This window comes from Enhydra lutris, unplaced genomic scaffold (assembly GCF_002288905.1).
Source record: "Enhydra lutris kenyoni isolate GAN:26980312 unplaced genomic scaffold, ASM228890v2 scaffoldscaffold21, whole genome shotgun sequence".
NCBI classification, from domain to species: Eukaryota; Metazoa; Chordata; class Mammalia; order Carnivora; family Mustelidae; genus Enhydra; species Enhydra lutris.
The window spans coordinates 16,386,524-16,408,095 of record NW_019154105.1 but is presented as its reverse complement, the minus strand read 5'-3'; the positions used below and the strand labels follow the sequence as shown (position 1 = coordinate 16,408,095).

The window sequence follows — 21,572 nt, the reverse complement described above, 5'->3', positions numbered from 1 at the left end:
GCCTTAGACATAAGACATTTTTTGTTAGTTTACTAAAATGTTATATATTTATTAAGAAATGTTTCCAATAATCAAAACATGAATGCTTATTTTAATACATTTATTCTAGAAATTTTCTAAATTTATTTCACAGCAGTATTGTCACAATAGTTTCTATAAATTTACTTCTGATGATGCTCAAAATATTTTATAATACCAATCATCATCTGTATGCTCACACCTAATGCAGCAATATATAATGATTATAAATGTACTCATAACAAAATGCCTCATGAATGAAGCAGAAAATGTACAAGGTTTTTTTATCTAAAGCTGACACACAATGTTACATTAATTTTATATGTATAACATGGTGATTTAAGAAGTTGTATATTTTGCTATGATCCCCACAACTGTACCTGTCATCTATCATCACACAATGCTATTATAATATCATTGACTATATTCTGTATACCGTGTCTTTCACTCCTGTAATGTATTTATTCTGTAGTTGGAAGCCTGTATCTCCCATTCCCCTTTACCCATTTTTCCTGATTCCTCAATCTTCTCCCCTCTGCCATTGAAGACAACATGGATGGACCTACAGGGTATATGCTAAGTGAAATAAGTCAGATTGAGAAAGACAGATAGCATATGATTTCGCTCATGTGGAGTCTAAAAAATTGAATGAATAAACCACAAAAAAGCAAAATCAGGGAACAAACGGATGCCAGAGGAAAAGATGTACAAGTTTTAAAAATATCCAAAATCTACTTAGAATTCATTTGACATTTTATAGTATTCAGAATAATTTTTCATTGTCTGGTTGTCCTTTAGCAAAAACCTTACATTGAAAGGTTTGAATTTCATTTATTTATGGAGTCAGTGCAGCTTTTGTTTCCTTTAGTTTGTTTTATGTTTGTTTTTTCCCTACCTAACAAATTGTAGTATTTTCTTGGTCTCTTTGTGAGTTTCTTTTTGTTTCTGCTTTCCAATTGACAAGCTCTTGTTGCCATCTATAAATTGTTGTAAAAGTAAATGTTAGATATGATTTACAGAAGTATATTTTATGGCTTATGCTTAAAATATATGTTTGTTAGAATCTGTATTGATTTTGATAAAAATATAAAATTTCAATAAGTGTGGTTGCTATTCAAGAAAATCAATATGGATCAAAAATTGCACACTTGGGGCGCCTGGGTGGCTCAGTGGGTTAAAGCCTCTGCCTTCAGCTCAGGTCATGATCCCAGGGTCCTGGGATCGAGCCCCACATCGGGCTCTCTGCTCGGCAGGGATCCCGCTTCCTCCTCTCTCTCTCTGCCTGCCTCACTGCCTACCTGTGATCTCTATCTGTCAAAAAAAAAAAAAAAAATTGCACACTTAAATCAATAAAGCCTGAACAGAAAAATCAGCATATCATTTACTCTATGTATAAACATTGACTCTTCATGGGATTTTATTTTAACAGAATGAAATAATGATTTTTGGTTAATAATAGTGACTTTTGGGAAAACAAATAGATAAACATAAGCCAACCTGCCTAAATCATCAGTGAATTTACTACTACTCACTAATTCATAAAAAAATAAGTGTGCACCTATTAGGGGAGAGACATTTTCTATGTGTGTATTTCTCTAAATAATAGACAAATTCTGTGAGAAATCAAAGAACAAAGTGTAGATATCCAGGGGCAGAGCTTTCTAGACAGTAAGACAAGAAAAAGGAAAGGTTGTTATTTAGAAGAAGGTTTAAAAATTGTAGGTTCAAAGGATTGACAAGGGAATCAGTATCTCTCCTACCTTTTTTGTTCTTCATAGGAGTATATACTTGAATGATAAAGTTTTCCTCTTTCTAAGAAAGCATAAAGTGAGGTTATGTCCAGCTATTTAGCAGAGCACTAAACGAGAAATTTTAGTTCATGCTATGATTAAATTAGTTCACTTAGTTTTCTGATGTTATACTGGCATAGTACATACAGCTGTATCTTACTCTTTTGATGCATGTTACTCTCATGGTTTGTCGCCCCCTCCATTTTCCCCAACTCCCTTCTCCTCTCCATCTCCCCATGTCCTCCATGCTATTTCTTATGCTCTACAAATAAGTGAAACCATATGATATGTTACTTTGCACAGTGTTGGTAACTCATCATGCTTGATTTCATTCCAAATATTTCCATTTAATTATGGTTGACTTCCCTTCAAATATCCACTCTTTCTCTGTGCAGTGCTAAACTAAGTGAATATCCATGAATAGGTTTGGATCCAGTTCTTTTTCCTAATCATAATTTTCAAAAAAAACTTTATCACATATGTTTCAAGATAGGAGTACTGTGAAAGGAAACACAGTCTTGCGGTCACTGGGTGGCTGTTGATTAAGCAATTGCCTTCCACTCAGTTCATGGTCTCAGAGTTCTGGGATTGAGCCCAGGGGGCTCCCTGCTCAACAGGGAGTCTGCTTCTCCCTTTTCCTCTGGTCCCTCCTCCTCTCCAGCTCATTGGTTCTCTCAAATAAATAAAATCTTGAAAAGAAGAGAAAAGAAAAAAGAAAAGAACAGAAAAGAAAAAAAAAGAGAGAGAAAAGAAAAGAAAGGAAAAGAAAAGAAAAGAAAAAGGAAAAGAAAAGAAAAGAAAGGAAAAGAAAAGAGAAAAAATTGTCTCAGTTTTATAGAACTATGCCAGGTTTCTGTTGTGGAAGAATATGAAGACAATGTTTAAATAAAATGCTGAAGACATAAGAGATTTTGCTATTAACGGACTTTGAATTGCAGAGGTAGAAGAATTCCAGGAATTAGGAAGGACTCAGTGAAAGCAGCACAGAGAACTGTGGGGTTTATCAAGATGTATGAGAGAAGAGGGATGGCTTTAAAGTATGAGGTTAATAATGTGGAGGTCCTAAGCAGGGATTAAGTGACCAAATAGACATATTTTCTTGCATTCAAGGCAGATGGTCCAACTGTGTGTGTCCTATGTGTAGGAAAGGTTTCTAGGACTGCTCTTCCATCCCTGATGATGCCGTTAGAAGTCCTTAGGGAGGTGTAGTCTCAGCCTCAGTTCCTTTGATCCCTACGGCAGAAAAAACCTTGACAATTTCAAGTATGTGTCCTCTATCTTAACTACTGTTGATTGAATAAAGTTCAAACAAGTTTAACTGGATCCGTTTCACCAAACTGTGCATCCCCTTTTCATTGCTTGATGGGGATGGGGGTAATATAGGAGATACTGCCTTAGTTCCAGTGTGCAAAAATTTCTAGGAGATACTGCCTTAGTTCCAGTGTGCAAAAATTTCTAAGAGATCCAAAGAATTTTGTGGTGGTTGAGTCACATATAGATCTAAGCTAGCCGAAAAATAATTTTGAACTCTGTGAAATGATTCAAAGCCATTTTGGAGAATTAATAGAGTGGGAGCAAATGGACACAGCATTTGAAATTTGATCTTCTTAACTTTGAGAAATAGTAGTCACTCATCCTAAATTGGGTTGCTTCAGAAACTATGTGATTATTTTATAGATCTCTGCTAGACACTTAAATTTCACAAGTAGTTTGTGTCTTTGTGTGTATCTGCTCTGAAATGATTTCCTACAAACTTAACATATTTGCTATTTTGGAACAACATAGTGCAAATTTTTGTCACTGAGATGTTATAAAACATTCTGTGTTTGTGTTTAAGAATAGTAATCAACTGTCAGTCAATTCCCTTAGAATGCCACTAGGAAAAAAAGTGGTCTTTTTTTTTTTTTTCATGATGCGTTATATATCTAGTAGATGTAATATGTTGATCTAAAATAGGAGTACATTTATATTGTCTTTATATTGTCTTTATATTGAACTTTCCACCCCAGACTTTCTAAACAAATTGGTCATTCCCTTATTCCCTTCAGTAGAGAGAAAAATGGTAATATTCTACTAGGCCCTGAACAACTTGGCCATCATCCCTAAGAACCAATTTCCCCTGTCTCTCTTTGATTCTGCCATACTAGACTTCTTTTTGCTCCTACAAAGCACCAAATTTCTTTGTACCATAAATCATGTCCACATGAAATTTCCTATTTAAAATCTGAGTCATTGCTCCAGAAAACAAAGAAATAATTCAAATGCCACTTTCTTAGAAAAGCCACCTCAGAACTCCCACCCAGGTCAGACACCTCTCTTTTATAACCTAGAATTTCTCGATGTGAAATAAATATGTTTGTAATTGGTTCATCTATCTAATCATTCAAAACATTTTTATTGAGTATTTCCTGTAAATCAGGTAATGTTAAGCAGTGAAAATAAAATGTACATCAAAGTACATCCATTTTAGAACTTTATAGAGGGAAATATACAAACAAGTGATTATGTGAACATATAATTTTAAAGTAATAAATTGTAGAAAGGAAGAACACTTCAGTGGCATATTTGCATTGGGAAGAATAGGAATAGCTATCATGAGTAAGAAATACTGAACTTCTATTTCAAGTTTATGTAAGAGATAAGAAAGAGGTTACCGGGATGGAGGATGAGGGATAACATGTGTAAATGTCTTTGCATGAAAGGGAACATGGTAGGTATCAGAGACAAGAAAGTGCAGCTGTGGTACAGAAATTAAGTGTAAAGGAAAGCTCTATATAATATGAGAAAGTTAGGAGTCTAATCACTCTCTATCTTTTAGTATCCTTATGACCCAAATTTTGTTTCTTAATTCACTTAGAGTTTAGTCATTAAATCAGGTTCTTTTTTATCTTTTTAACAAATTGCTAACACCACATCTCAGTGTAGTGTCTTGAGTAATAATTATTCTCTTACTTTTCAATTTTGTAGGTGGAGGGAGAGAGAGACACAGAGAGATTATTCTCACAGTATGTTATATATTCTGCTTTGATAATCACCCTCACTGTTTTCTGTACTTTACTTTTACTTTTTACTTTAAAGTAAAATTTATTTTGAATTTTGACTTACTAAAGGTAACTTATAAAACCCTTTTGTTTTTTTCTGTTTTTTAGGTCATTGTTTCTTTCCTATAAATGTTTCCCATGAGAAGTACATATTTTATTATTTTATTTAGTTTCATATCTTAAGCCCTTTATATATGACCTCACAACTTTATAACTTTAAGTTTCTTGTGATATTTCTAAATATCCAGATTTCTTTCACTGTGATCATTATGAACTAATATTATCTATGCTTTAAGGTATACTTACTAGTTCCTTGTTTATAAATTTGCAAGCTCATGTGTATACATTTTTTAAAGTTACTTAAAATATATTTTCTTAAATGTAACCCACTTTAATTTGGTTTATAAACAAACTTTAAAATTTTATCTGTGTACTAATTTATCTAGAGGTACTATATATATTACTTACTGTACCACTGGATGGCGTAATCTTCTGGAGCTCTCTTTCATGTCATATATGTATGGGATCCTCAAATAAAAGAGGAGATATATCAGCAGAGGTCCTGTGTATTCAGCCAAAAATACCTGAAAATAAGAAGCTAATTTAAATAACAAAAATAAATTTTTGTAGATATTATTAAGATTTACATAAAAACACAATAAGCATATCTACAGACTTAGCCTACTGAATGAACTTGTAAAAGGGACACATAGCATTATCTGTAATTTAAAATGAATTATACTAGGTGCTAATATAATTCACAAGAAGTCTTCCTTACAATAACTAGCCAAGACTTAAGGAAAGGACAATTATAAGTGGTGAATTTAAAATAAAAACAAATATTGAAACTAATGTAATTATTTATTCATAATTTGTACACAGTGGTTTTCATTTAACCAACCAAACTATTGTAAACATATTTCTCTGTGTCTCCCCAGACCCATTTACACTCCATCTTCAATGTGAACTGTTCTTATCACTGAATGGAATTAGCCTCAGTGACTTTTTTTTTTTTTCCAATTTACACAGCTGGGTTGTCTTGAATTTAATTGATTTGACATCGATTCAAATTGAAAAAAATTAATTCTCTCTTCTGGAAATTTTAGACTTTAATTCTAATGAGTCTGAGTAGATAGTTAAAAGGATTGCCTTCTGAATTCTGGAGCTGAGTCAACCTTATATATGGAGAGAGATATCTGATCTATAGAGAGATAATCATTAAGATTTGGAAAGATTATTGGAAACAAGGTTGTTTGTATAAAGATTCGCTGGCTAACTGGTTTCTGATAGTTTTCTAAATCTATGATGGTCCATTATTAGTTTTCTTTTGATGCTAAAACCAGGTTACAGTAACTCTGGAATTGATACAGAAAAAAGAAAGTAATTTATCTCTGAGTGTTCAAAGAGGAAGAATTCAGACATGACAATGATAAATTCAATTGCCATTACTGCTTTGCTTTGTCTTTGCCAATTTTCATCATTTTCTAAGAAAGAAAAACTTAAAGCTGCACATGTTTTACTCAAATATCCAGGTGTGCATGTTGATTAGAAATTATGTTATTTCTCGTGAGAACTTTGTATAACTACATGGTTAGAATACATGATATATATGCATGTTTTATATATATATATACATATATATATATAATTATGTCTGTGTGTATGTATACACACAAGTATAAACATTTTTATATGTAGGTTTCTTAAGGTATACTTTTTCTATCCCATTAGCCATGGAAGACTTTTATATGAGGGTAAATATGCAACATCTGATTAAGTCAGTGTAAAGCAACTTTTTTACTGTTAAACTATATTAATTTATGGCATACAACATGCCTGACTATTCAGAGGTAAAGAAAAGTATTTACCACTTGTGCATGTCTGATAATAGAGTTCAGTTAATACTCCTGAATTAGAGTAATTATTTTATTACAACAAAAAGCTTAAAATACTTATTTCAATGCCATCTGATCTAGTCAAGTTAATTTTGAGCAAATCTTCTAGTAATATATCAGTAATGAAAAATGTTATGAAAAATAGTTAACCTTGACCACATGTCATTCTTTATTAAGTTAATAAAAATGCTATCACAAATATGAAGTTTCTTTGGATCAGGAAATTAAACTACAGTCTTATCTCCATCATACCCTAAAAATAAATCAGGAGAACCTGCTGGCTTACAGTAATATGTTCAGGGAGGCCCAATATTTTATCATAAATATTATTCATGCTGAAACATGGAGGTTAAAACAGTACTAAAGTACGAAGGCTATATCCTGACCTGAAAGCAGTAGAGAATGATAAGAAATAACATTTGGACAATGCATCTTTCAAATAAAGGTCCATTTGGGTGCAAATAGGAAAAAAAAGGGGAAAGGAATGTTTTATTAAACTTAGAAAATAATCAGAAAATAGCTTTAAAGTAAGTAAAAAACAAGGACCAGATAGACAAATATTAATAAGACATACTTCTGAAAAAAAAAAATTCTTCTCCTACTAAAAAGAAGCAAATCCAAAACCAAAGCCAAATAAACAAATATGCCAGTTATAAGCCCTAGGATATCAGATGAATTTACAAAGACTAGGAAGTCCATTATAAACCAAAAGTTTGTTGGAAGTTATATATTCAAAATAAGCATGTATACTTTCTTCTTACCTTGAAGATAAATATATATAACATCCATATTATGTAATATATAATCATAGTTATAATTTATATATAATGTACATTTATATGTATATATATAACATAGCTATACCATAAATAAATTATAATTATATAATTATATATATTATACTACTTTTAAATTCCAATTTATGTCTAATATGAAATTATTTTCATGCTTTGCCTTTATAGAATGATCACTGTACTAAGCTAATGTGCTGCTTTAAATGTAAAATTTAAACTGATAGAAGGCATAGGATACAAGGCATCCTAGGTAACAGATTTTTTTTGGAACTTCAGGGGAATATTCAACTTGGGATGTCTAAATCGAAAAAGGAAGAAGGCAATAAGATGTTTTAGAAATGTAATTTGAAACACACAGCTGCAATTGTTGAGAACTGATTAGAATCTTTATGCTTAGACTGGGCTTAATGCATTCCATCCTCTCGAAAAAAAGAAAACTTCTTAGTGCTATTATTATTGAGATGGTGTTGGCTTTACTTCTTTTTTAAAATTACAATTGACAGTTGAAAACAAAATAAATTGCCTATTTCACAGTTGTTGAAAATTACTGACAAAATAAAATGGTGCCATCCTTAATCTTCTAATGATGGGAGAGCTATTTAAATTATGAGAGAATTTCTCAACAGTGATACCACTTTGTACTGAATGAAAATCATTGAAGTTAATATAATATTAAAAGAAGTTTTTGTTTTGTTTTTGTTTTGTTTTAATTCAACCATTATATTCATAACATGTAATGAAGAATTTTATTCTAGGTTATTCAAACCATTGTAGTGAGATCAGCATGAAAACTTGATCAAAATGTTTTTCAGGGTTCAAAGAGCTACTGAGTCATTGAGAATTAGAAGGTCAGGATTTTTTAAACAGGACTCAAGAATAGTGATTGACTCTAGGATTTGAAGTCTGATAGCAACCTAAGAAGACTAAATCTTTAGAGGGTGCCTGAGAAGGGAGGGACAAAAATTGTTGGTTGGCATCTTTTAAAGACAGAAATGGCCTTATAAAATCACCAGGATTTGGGTTAAGACCTAGAGCCATGATGAAGCAGAAGGAGATCTGTCTTTACAGGTACTAAAGCTCAGCCTGAAATAATTTCAGCCATCAACTGGATTAAGACAACCTAGACCAAATGCCATTAGTCTATCTGCAGGACGATAAATCAGTTTGACAGCAGAGTAACATGATTCTAGGCCTCAAGTTGCCTTTACAAGTTGTTCATGGGTGCCTGGATGGCCCAGTTGGTTAAGCAACTGCCTTGGGCTCAGGTCATGATCTCAGGGTTCTGGGATCAAGTCCCACATAGGGGTCCCCTTTTTCTGAGGGGAGCCTGCTTCTCCCTTTCCCTCTGCCTGCCACTCCCCCTGCTTATACTCTTTCTCTCTCTATCAAATAAATAAAATCTTAAAAAAAAAAACATATATATTTTCCTGCACTAGGTCAGAAATATAAATGTATAACAGGAGTAAAGATACTGTAATCATATCCAAAAAAACAGGAGATATTCCAAAGAGATAAACCGAAGATCTACATAGTAGAATTATGAGACACATTTAAAAATTATATTTTATATATTCAAAAAAATAAAAAAAAAGTTTGAGTATTTCAGCAGATAGTTGAGACCTCCAATAAGAAAAATATGGAATTGAAATATGAATCACAGGAGGAGAATACAAAGTGAACAGTGGAAAACCAGATGCTAAAGTGATTATGATAATTTTTCAAACTAAATATTTATACCAAACAGCAGACTCAGATAACACTATAAACCCAAAGCAGGATAAATAGAAACATAATTGTAACTGCATGCATCATAGTCAAACAGTGTCAAACAAGAGACAAATTTAATTTGAACCAGGGAAAAGACACATTATTTCAAAAGAGCATAGTGGAATTTTCAACAGGAACTTGGGAGTCAAAAATCAAAATAATGAAATTTTGTAAAGTGAAGACAAATATAACTGCCGATATGGAATTATTTTTTCCACAAAAACATTCTCCCCAAATAGTTAAATAAATACATTATAGGATAAACTGAGTTGAGAAAATTCATCAACAGCAGAACTAGAATAAATCACTAAAGTTGTTCTCCACGAAGAATGATAATGCTTGGGGCGCCTGGGTGGCTCAGTGGGTTAAAGCCTCTGCCTTCGGCTCAGGTCATGATCTCAGCGTTCTGGGATCGAGCCCAGCATCGGGCTCTCTGCTTAGCGGAGAGCCTGCTTCCCCCTCCCTCTCTCTCTCTGTCTGCCTCTCTGTCTACTTGTAATCTCTGTCTGTCAAATAAATAAATAAACTATTTAAAAAAAAATGATAACGCTCACAGATATAAACTCAGCATTAGAAAGAATAACTAAATTAAAGTAAAAATTATAAATCTAAATAACTATTGACATATAAATTTATAGTAGTGGATTTTTATTTGACAGTACCTAGAAAACTAAAATATACCACAATAGAAGGTTAGTCAGAAAGAGATTAAATATCATAAAGTCATTCAATTATCTATGAAGTATTTTCACATCAGTAAACCTAAATTAAACAACTTTTATTAGTGTTCAATATTTTAAAGATGCATATTATAATCTCTTGGGTAATCAGGGAAGTTGGTAAAAAAAGAATATATAGCCAAAATAACCAAGAGGCTAATAGAAAATAAAACGTGACAACTAATTCCAAATGGGGAAAAAATAAAAACAGAACAGAAGAATTATAGAACACAGGAAACAAATTGAAAGAAAATACTAAGCTTGGTGATAAAATTAGGTATTTCTTTACAATAAAAATAGACTCTGATTAAAATGTAAAACATAAAAAACTATTAAACTATTAGAAGAAAACATAGAAGAAAACTCCCAAATCTAGAACAAAGCAAAGGGTTTTTACATATGGCAGCAAAGACAAAATCCTTAAAACACTGGCAATTTACACTGCACTAAACTTGAAAACTTTTTGCACACAAAAAAAAAAAAAAGAAAAGAAAAGAAAAAAAAAGACAACCATAAATCTTATTCAGAGAATGGAAAGACAAGCTAAGACTGAGAGGAAATATTTGCAAACCACTTACCAGACAAAATACTTTATCTAGACTATAAAAGGTACTCTTAAAACTCAACAGTGTGTATCAGATAAATAAAAACTTATGTTCATAAAATACCTACACAAAATTGATAACAGTTTTATTTATTGTGAAATACTGAAAGCAATCCAAATGCCTGTCAGGGGGTGAAGGATAAACAAACTGCCACATTCATACAACCAAATATTACTCGCCAATAAAAGGAACTGAGTATTGATACATACAATAAACAGGATGGATCCCAAAGACACCACACTTAGAGAAAATTAAACATCAATATAAAAAAAATTGAAAAACTGTCTAATTTTGTTTATAGCACTTGACACATGACAAAAATATAGAAATAAAGAACAGACTGGTGTTTGCCCCAGGATACGGAATATGGAAAAGAGTGCATAAATATAGAGATTAATATGAAAGAGTTCCTTTGTGGGGATGGAACAATTCTGTATCTGATTGTGGTGGCAGATATCTGAATCTTTGCAAGGTATAAATTGCATAGAACTATAGGACACACAGGAATGAACATAAAAATGGTGAAAAGTGAATTGGATCTTTAATTAATAAGATCTATATAATGAGGATTATTATGCTAACCTTCTATCCTGTCTTTCAATAAGTTCAATGAGGCAAATATTTTCTTAATATTCCATGACAGCACACTGCTACTTGATGAAAAATATTATTAAAATCTTAATTTTTAACTTGCTACAGAGATTGTATCAAAAAGAAAACCTAACCTTATGATAATGCTTTTATTATAGAAACACGTTTTACTATTTTATAAATGTACAAGAATGTTATGAGTGGTAAATATTACTTTAATTATATAATTTAGTAGATATAAAGTGGGTATGATTGCAATGTAATGTGTATATTTTTAGCATTTAATAGGATTGACTCATTTGGAGCAAAAGATGGTGTGAACAATAGTGTTGATTTAAAAATATTCACCCTATTTCCAGAGTTCTCTTTGTCACCTAAATGACTTTCCTTTCAAATAAGCTGTAATTTTCTAGTACAATTGTCCTAGAATTCCACCTTAGCACTTTACTTTCTCTGCTCAGTGCTTATCCAAATGATGCAGTTGGAATTTCTAATGAACTCACCATTAATGTCACTAGTCATGACAAAACTTCTGTAGACAGAATTCCCTTTTCATCATAAATGTGGACAAAGGCTATGAATATTTTAACCTTTGAATATCAGAAAGTGCTTGTCCAAAATCTCCTTTAGTAAAGGTCTGTTGATATCACATTTAAATATTAAACCCCTTGCTTACATAATTCATGCATTAGTAGGCTTTTTTATAAATATTATACTTTACAAGGATTCAGAATACTCTAAACTCAGTTTTTTTATGCAACAAACTAATACCAAAAAGCTCAACCAAGGAACTTTGAAAACTAAAGGAACTACTTTACCAATAACACCAAAATATAAATAATGAGCTAAATACAGAAAAATAATATATATTAAAGGAGGGATTGTCTGAAAAATAAAAGCTGTGACAATATTTTAATAAATACAAACTTGAATTTATTTGAGAATTAAATTATAACAAACTGTCCTGTGTTTGCAATAATTTTAAAAATTGAGTGTTTATATGGAAAACTTAAAGGACTATGTCTGATTATGTGGATTGTTAATGATGGCAAAAAGAAAAGCTATCTTAATATACAAAATATTAAAAGTACAATCCCATCACAGATATGAAATAGAATGTAATTGGAAAAACTTTAAAATTCTAAAAGAAATAAAATAAAATAAAACAATTGAATTGAAAAAATAGAATGATTGCACTACCCTTTGTAAGTCAGTGTCAAAATTATTTATCAAATTAACTTTTTGCCACAAAATGTCAGCTAGTATTTCCTCTTGTCACTAAAGCTACTCCATCTCTCAATTCCATAACTCATGAATAGGTCAATGCTTATGAACTAGTGTCAAGTAATTTCTCTGTTTCTTAATCCTCCATATCTTAATCTCTGTTTCTTAATTCTCCATACTGTAGTCTTCATTCTTCTAATGCCATTGGAGTCAGTTGCCACCACTTTGAAAGTTCCTCCTTCAAGGAGAGCTGAAGGTATTCCATGACCACTCAACTCAAAGAAGTCTCACTACTCCATTCTGATTTTCCAAAACCCTTGCCTTAGAACATTTTTTATTGAATATTTTATTGCTTCTTTTTTCAATGTCAAAAGAGTCTTCTTATCTCTAGGTTCCTAGAAGGAAAAACTGAAGAAATATTATTTAACTAACAACGCACAGAAGAAGCAGAAAAAGAGTCAACAGTCATAGGATAGGTTCGCATTTTAAAAAAAAGAATTTATTCTCCTTCCTCCAACTGTGTATGTCCATGGTTTTAATTCCTGTATAAAATTTTGGCCACAGTTCATCGTAAGAATGCAACACTTAAAATGCCATTCTGTACAGTATTTTGTTTCATTATGAATTTATTTGATAAAAATTGTCCTGTGAACACATTTTTCCTATCAAAATGTAGGACATGTATATTGCATTTCAAATTGATACTTACTGTAGTCCAACTGACCTGTTGACCTAGGTCTGTAAAATAAAGAGTGACAATGGAGGAAGCTGCGATGCTTTGAATGGTTATGTAGTCCTTCAAAAAAGGCCCACCTTAAATAATAAGGAAAAATATTTTAATACAATTTCAAGGCATAGTGATTTTAACAAATAATTTTTAATGTGAAAAATTGTGAATACTAAGGATAAATCATACGTAGAAATTGCAATGTATAATAAATATTTAAAGTAAAGCAAAATGTAAACAAACCCATTTTATAAAATATCTAACAATTTTTCAAATATACAGTAGTTTCCCACCTCTACCTAAACAAAGTGCAGCCTACATCTAGCTACTATCCTGTTGTATTCTGAGAAAATGTAATATTAGATAATATCATAATTGAATATGATACAAGGTGTTTTTAAAGCATAATTTGGTAGGAGGCACCTGGGTGAGTCGGTGGATTGAGTGTCTGCCTTCAGATCAGGTCATGATCTCAGGGTCCTGGGATCAAGCCCTGTGTTGGGCTCCCTGCTCAGTGCATGTCCCTCTCTCTCTCTCTCTGCTCATGCCCTCTTTCCCTCTAAAATAAATAAATTATATATATATATATATATATATATATTTAAGTATAATTTGGGGTGTCAGTAGACATAGATGTCAACTGTTCTCTAAATTCTTTTATTACATGATAAAATAGGGCAAGTAAATTTTAGAGGTCATTGTAAGTATCAACAGAGTGACTTGATGTATGTTTTAAAAGATCTCTATGGACGCTGTGTGGAAACTGGGAGGAAGGGAGGTAAGAATACTTAGGAAGAAATTCATCAAGAAGGAATTTTTTGGATTAGGATAGCACTGGTAGAAATGTTAAAAGTTCATCATTTTCAGATATGTTTTGAACACAGAGCGGGTTCAACTTGAGAAGAAAGTATTTCAGTTAAATAAAGACAGCTCTTAGATTTTTGGCCTGGGCAATTAGGAATATTAAATTTCATTAACTGGCAGGGAGAAGACTGAGGAAGGAGAAGGATTTGGGGGTAGAAATTAAGATTTCAGTTAAGGTATGTCAAGTATGTGATATTTATTAGACATTCAAGTAGGAGCTAGCAAATAGGCAGTTGGGTAGGTGTGTCTGTAGATATTTGGAAGTCATTAACATGTAAAGCCATGCCATGTGATGAGATTATTTAAGTGTTCAGTTTGAAAAGAAAATGGAAACTGAATCAGATTTCTAACACTATGGCTTTCAAAGTAATAAGAGAAACATAGAGCAAAGATTACTGAAAAGGAGTTTCTCATGAAATCGGAGAAGAATGCAACTAATGTCTTAGAAGACATGTAAAGGAAATGTTCCATTCTTAATAACAAACACTAGATAAGCCCAACATGTGTGTCTTGAAAGATATGTACAAAAATGTTCATTTTAGCATTATTTATAATTACAAAACAATTGTAAAACCTTAAATCTTCATAAATGAGACAATGGTAAATATATCTTGTTTTATTCAAAGAAAGATATACCACACAGAAAGAAAAGTGGACTAGGGTTAAATGAATCTCATAAGTATAAAGCCATTATTATTGTCATTGTAGTTGTTTGTATTTTTATTATTCTTTATGCCAATCTATCTGTGATTTATCTTTATCCCCAGTCATGAAAAAGTGTCATTTCATTCTCTATTGTTTTTAAAGATTTAACTTACTATTTGAGAGAGAGAAAGCAAGAGAGAGAACATGAGCATGGGGAAGGGATAAAAGGAGAGAGAGAGAGCTGAGCAGGGAACCTGGAGCCAAAGTGGGGACCCTTCCAGCACCCTGGGATCATGACCTAAGCTAAAGGCAGATGTTTAACTGATTGAACCACTGAAGCACACTCCATTCTCTATTCTTCCAAGATACATTAAATGTTAATTTATGACTATTTTTTGATGATTTTCAGAATCCAATTACAATGATTTACAATTACAGATATTTTAAAGTAAGGTAAAAATGTGCAATTTTTATGTATTAATTTCGAAAATGATATTTGATAAAACCAATATGTATGTGGTAGGCTATCATTCCCTTGACTGGGTCATGTTTTGTGGCTTTATAAGAGGGATTATTCAGGTAGGCTGAGTTAATCATGTATTATTTGAATCTGCATGAATAGGTGAGTGAGAAGAATTCAGATTCAAAGTACTAGAATCCTGGTACTATAGTATCAGAAAGATGGCTGGGATGAAGATGGAGAGAACCACATGGCAAGTAAAGAAAATAGCCTCTAGGAACTGTAATGGCCTATATAGTGCGACAAGTAGCAAGGAAATAGGAACTTCTGTCATAGAGCCACCAAAAAAAAAAAAAAAAAATCTTCAGACAGTAAGAATGAAATAAGAATGAAAAAAAGATGTAGAATTTTCTAAACGTCTTAAGATGAGAATTCAGTTCAACCAACACCTTGATTTTGATACTCTGAGCAAAGAATCCTGCCATACTGTGTCTTCAAGCTAATAAATGAGTGTTATTTTAAGCCTAGTTTATGGTGATTTGTTATACAGCAATAGGAAGTTAATGCAACATGGATCAAGGTAAAGACTTCAATATACAAATGGCCATTATCATTTTGACAATCATATATAACAACAAGAAATGTTAATAAAGACGAAATAATCTGAGATCTCTGTACGACCTGAAAGTGCTGAAAACATCTTTCCAACATACATCTATTGACACCTTGGGGGAGGGGATTAGTTTCTACTCCTGTATCACTCTTGATGACTGCAAGGAACAGACCATTGGCATATTTTTAAAATGCAGTCCCATCAATATGGCATATGAGTAGAAGGAGAGAATCCAGGCATATCATTAACCATACTACTCAGACTCAGTAAACAGGGAAACCTGTCCTTGGCCTTCTATGCCTATGTCCTTTACCAAAGGGAAACGAATGTGTAGGGCCAAGAACATACTCCTAAAAAAAGAACCAGTGCCATGGGTATTGGGCTTCAGCCACTTAAGTCCCCTAAATTTTATGCCAAATTATTTTAAAAAAATCTTCTTTTTGGGGCTTTTCTTCCCCCCAAATGGGCCAGATGCTAGGGTATGTACCTTGGGGTTTGTCAGGGCTCTTATATAAGGGGCATGGATGATTAGAGCCAGGGTTAGGAAGGAAATGACCAAGTCTACCCATGTTTTACCTTTCTATTGTAGAAATCCAATGATTTTAAGTGTTGGAAATTCAGCTCTGTGCTTCCAGAACATTATTAAGTATATTAATCAAAGTAGGAAGAAAGAATAAATTTTAGTTACCAGTTTCTATGACCGTTGTATTACAGTTGTGACTGTAGGTCCTTACCCTTCCCATATCCACACCATTTACAGTATGACTTTTAGTATCTCCTGTAAGAGTTGATGCCTATTTCTGCACTCCCCTGAATATGGCTTAGCCTAGTTAATCACTTTAGCTAACAGAATGTAGGGCAAGGATTATGACACTTCCAACCCCGGGCTTTAAGAATTCTTGAGTGCTTATGCTCATTTGTTTGCACCCCTGAATCCACCATGAGAACGAGTCCCAAATATTCTGCTGAAGCATGAGAAACTAAATAGGGTAGAGAGGATTGGCTACAGTCATGGCCATCCTAGACCAGCCAGTCACCAAGAACCCACCAGTTGACTGAAGCTGCTTGAGTGGACCCACACAAGTAATGCTAAGACCAGCTCAGCTCAGCACAACCACTGAGCTTAAAAGAAAAAAAAAAAAAATAGTTGTTAATTTTCTCTTAAAGTCTGTTTGTTATTTTCTTTTATGTTTTACTGCTGTCTTTTGTGTGAGGAAACTGTAAAGACTAAGTCTGTATGATGTCCTTGTTCATAGTATAAGCATTCTGGGAAATATATTCTGGCAGGAAATATATATAATATTTAGGCCTTACCTTGTTTTAGTGTTAAGATTTCTTTCCCTAATATTAATACTTATAACATCAGTTATAACTAATTGATGAAGTATCTACCATGTGTCAATCATTATAGTGCTTTATAAATATGACCTTATATAACACTTATAAAACACAAACCAAACCATGGGTTAAGCCCTTTATTAGCTCTACTTTATGAAAGAAGATTCTATAGATAGGTAAGAAGAGTCAGATTTCAAAATTCTGTGTTACTCCAAACAACCTCTTTGTACCACATCCAGCTTAGCTTGCTAAAATAATTGACCCTTTGTTTTTTTTCAAATATGTCATCACATTTCTATTCAAGGACACTTAATGACTATATTTTATTCAGATCATATCATGTACATTTATGGGAACGGAACAAAATAAATATATGTGAAGAGAAAGTAAAAAGTCACATTCACTAGGAAGAATGAACAGAAATTCCCAGTTTCTTGTAGTATCCTTCAAATTGAACATTATTTTATATTGATGCTTATGGCATTCTAGAGTCTTCATTATATGAGTCAATTTAGAAAAAAATACTATATAATTTTATGTTATTTGAACATTCATGTGTTGAAAGATGTTTATATAGTTGGCATATACTGGGCCCTGCAGAGGCAAAAATAAGGAAGATAATGAATCTTCTCTTTTAATCTCTAGCCAGATAGGAATTTATCTTTCACATTTGAGCTTGGAAGAATTTGAGATCATCAAGAAAGTATGACTTCTAAGAATACCATGATTCCTATTTCTTCAGCATAAAGGTGTTGGAGAAAGCTGGAATGTCTAAGAAAAAATGAAAACAAACAAAACACCTTAGAGAGATGTGAGGAAATCATCATTTGTCCTTAAGTACTGAATATTAGCAAAGGTACCAGAAAAAAGAAAAAAAAAAAAAAGCAGTTCATCACTGTATGGAAAAATTTAGAGACTGAAATTCCTTAATAGATGCCTCTTGTAAATTTACTGTTACTGACTTCGAGTAAGTATTCTTCCAAAATTTATATGCTACCACAGCTCTTATTTAACAAGTCCAAATTTAGGGTCAAGTTGATGTAATATCACTGACAATGATTCTTTTTTTTTAAATATTTTATTTATTTTTTTGACAGAGAGAGATCACAAGTAGGCAGAGAGGCAGGCAGAAAGAGAGAGAGGAGGAAGCATGCTCGCGGCCAAGGAGAGAGCCCGATGTGGGGCTCGATCCCAGGACCCTGGGATCATGACCTGAGCCGAAGGCAGAGGCTTTAACCTTCTGAGCCACCCAAGGGCCCCACTGACAATGATTCTTAATAAGAGTAACTTTGAAGTGTATCTACTTATAATAATTTTTTTTAATGGAGAATAGGATTTAATAGTTTGAGAAACTTGAGGCTTAATACTGGATATGATATTTTCCCTAAAATTCATTCATTCATTTTTGCTCTTCCTTAGCTCATTTATTCTGCTGTCAAAAAGAAAGAAAAAGAAAGAAAGAAAGAAAGAAAGAAAGAAAATGGAAAGAAGAAAGAAGGAAAAGGGAAGGAAGGAAAAAATTATTGAGCAGTATCCCTGAGAACTTTTTAAGTGATAATAGAATGAGGGAATAAAGCAATAAAACTTTTAGAAACAGAAAGATGTTAGCTCAGATCCTGCCTCCAATGTACATGACGGTGGATGTGTGAAAATTATCTCCTTGAGACTAAAATTTCTCATGCAAAAAATGAAGCACAAACTTGTGGAGAATCAATTGACATAACTGACTTAGTGCACTTACTACAATGCCTACCATTTAGTAAGTGGTAAATAAACATTAGCTATTGATGACAGAAAATAGATTCCAAATTAAATAAATAAATCAGGGAAAATTGATTCTTACCTTGTTCTAGCTGAAGGCCAACTTGGGAAGGATACCACTTTGGGCCTTTCCACGAAAAAGAAAGCATTTAATTGTTAGCACAAGTGCATACACATTTTAAAATCTAATATTTCTTTGGGTAGATCCCTAGTAGTGCAATTGCTGGATCATAAGGTAATTCTATTTTAAACTTTTTGAGGAACCTCTATACTGTTTTCCAGAGTGGCTGCAGCACTTTGCATTCCCAACAGTGTAAGAGGGTTCTCCTTTCTCTGAATCTTCACTGACACCTCTTGTTTCTTGTCTTGCTAATTTTAGTCATTCTGACTGGTGTCAGGTGATATCTCATTGTAGTTTTGATTTGTATTTCTTTGATGATGAGTGATATTGAGCTTCTTTACATTCTTTCAGGTGTCTGTGGGCCATGTGGATGTCTTCTTTGGAAAAATATCTTCTGCACATTTTTTAATTGGATTATTCATTTTTGGGGTGTTGAGTTTTATAAGTTCTTTATATATTTTGGATACTAACTCTTTATCAGAAATTACCATTTGCAAATATCTTTTCCCATTCTGAAGACTGCCTCTTAGTTTTGTTGATTGTTTCCTTTACTGTGCAGAAGCTTCTTATTTTGATGAATTCCCAATAGTTTATTTTTGCTTTTGTTTCCCTTGCCTCAGGAGACGGATCTTGTAAGAAGTTACTATGGCCAATGTCAAAGAGGTCACTGCCTCTAGGCAGTAATCTGTTACTCCTCTAGGATTTTTATGGTTTCAGATCTTACATTTAGGTCTTTAACCTTATGATCCAGCAATTACATTACTAGGTATTTACCCAAAGAATATAAAAATACTAATTCAAATGGATAACATACACCCCAATGTTTATAGCAGTATTATCTACAATAACCAAATTATAGAAACAACCCATGTGCCTCCAACTGATGAATAAATAAAGAAGTAGTATATATGTTGAATGGAATATTACTTGGACACAAAAAAGAATGAAAGCTTGCCATTTGCAATAATGTGGTTGGAGCTAAAGAGTATCACATTAAGTGAAATAATCTGAGAAAGACAAATACCATATCATTTCACTCTTATGTGGAATTTAAGAAACAAAACAAATTATCATAGGGCAAAAAGAGAAAGAAGCAAACTAAGAAAGAGACTCTCAACTACAGAGAATAAAGTGATGGTTAACAAAGGGCAGGTAGGTGGAGGGATTGGTTAAATAGGTGATGAGGATTAAGGAGTGCATTTATGATAAGCCCCAGTTGTTGTATGTAAGCACTGAATCACTAAATTGTATACCTGAAATCAATATTACACTATATGTTAACTAACTGGAATTTAAATAAAACAAATGAATAATCCAATTTTAAAATGGACAGAATATATGTATATACATTTTCCTCCCAGTGCCAAGAATCTAATAGTTTCTTCTGGAAGACAGATTCAATCTTAGGAAGTGCATAAAGTAGTTATTCAGTATCATAAGTGGAGATAAATCTTGGCAGTGTGCTGATGAGCATGGTGGATAGCTATGATAAGAGCTTTAGGGTTTTTCTGTTTTTGTAATTTTTTAAATTTTTTTCTAATTTTCTGTTTTTCAATCTGGGGACTGGCTACATAGATGTACAATCTGTGGGCATGTACTAAGGTATATGACATAGAACTTGTGCACTTTATGTAAGTTATTCTTCAATACAATGCTTAAACACCTTCATTTAAAACCAAGGAACATTGATCTTATTTTTTTTATATTGGTACCTGAAAGTGGGTTATTTTCTTTACCAAGAGTAATGCACACTATTGGAATAATATATATTATTGACTTTTAATAATTGTAAGCCCATTGATCATAGCAGACCATCACTTTAGTATATTTTCCTTATACTGTCATTAGGAATAAATACATAGTTTACTAAAAAATTCTACCTGGATAAGAAAATCAAAATACATTTACCAAATACAGCCCTAATAGAAAAAATGTATCACAATTACCAAAATATATTTATTTTCTCTTAAAATGAATTTTGCTATCATTTTAAAGATTTTATTGAAAATTTAATTCTTAACTTTGATATCCAGTATTAAGAAAATTAACTCTGTTTATAATAAATTAAAAGAAGAGTACTATCAAAGGAACATTCTACATTGCTCTTTTGTTTTCAAAACATTGCTTTTTAAAGTGGTAATAAGAATGATGATGATAAGACATAACTAGACTATCTCAATAGATTCTTTCTAAATTTATTGCAAAAAGACAATGTATATATGCACATTATCAAGGACAAATAACTATAAGTCAAAATTGTAATCACATATTTAAAACTATTTAGGAAGAGCCCCTGGGTGGCTCAGTGGGTTAAAGCCTCTGCCTTCGGCTGGGATCGAGCCCCACATCAGGATCTCTGCTCAGCAGGAGCCTGCTTCCTCCTCTCTCTCTGCCTGCTTCTCTGCCTACATGTGATCTGTCTGTCAAATAAATAAATAAAATCTTTAAAAAATAAAAAAATAAAATAAATAAAACTATTTAGGATATCCAACAAAATGTGATAACAGCATGACAAATGAGCAGACACAAAATTTAACTTAGATATTAATTTTTTAAATTAGAGGATATGAAGGTAAAGACACTTTTGTTTTGTATTTGT

The 21,572-nt window shown here is 32.4% G+C and overlaps 1 protein-coding gene across 1 annotated transcript in view; it reads right to left on the bottom strand.

Annotated features, from left to right (window-relative positions):
- LOC111149284 (trans-2,3-enoyl-CoA reductase like) overlaps window positions 1-21,572 on the bottom strand; it is a 100,284-nt gene that overhangs the window by 22,135 nt on the left and 56,577 nt on the right. The window contains exons 3-5 of the mRNA XM_022506266.1: window positions 18,935-18,979; window positions 13,154-13,257; window positions 5,318-5,433 (exon numbers count right to left, since the gene is read on the bottom strand). Coding sequence (XP_022361974.1) covers window positions 5,318-5,433; window positions 13,154-13,257; window positions 18,935-18,979 — 265 coding nt within the window. The remainder of the gene's footprint in view (window positions 1-5,317; window positions 5,434-13,153; window positions 13,258-18,934; window positions 18,980-21,572) is intronic.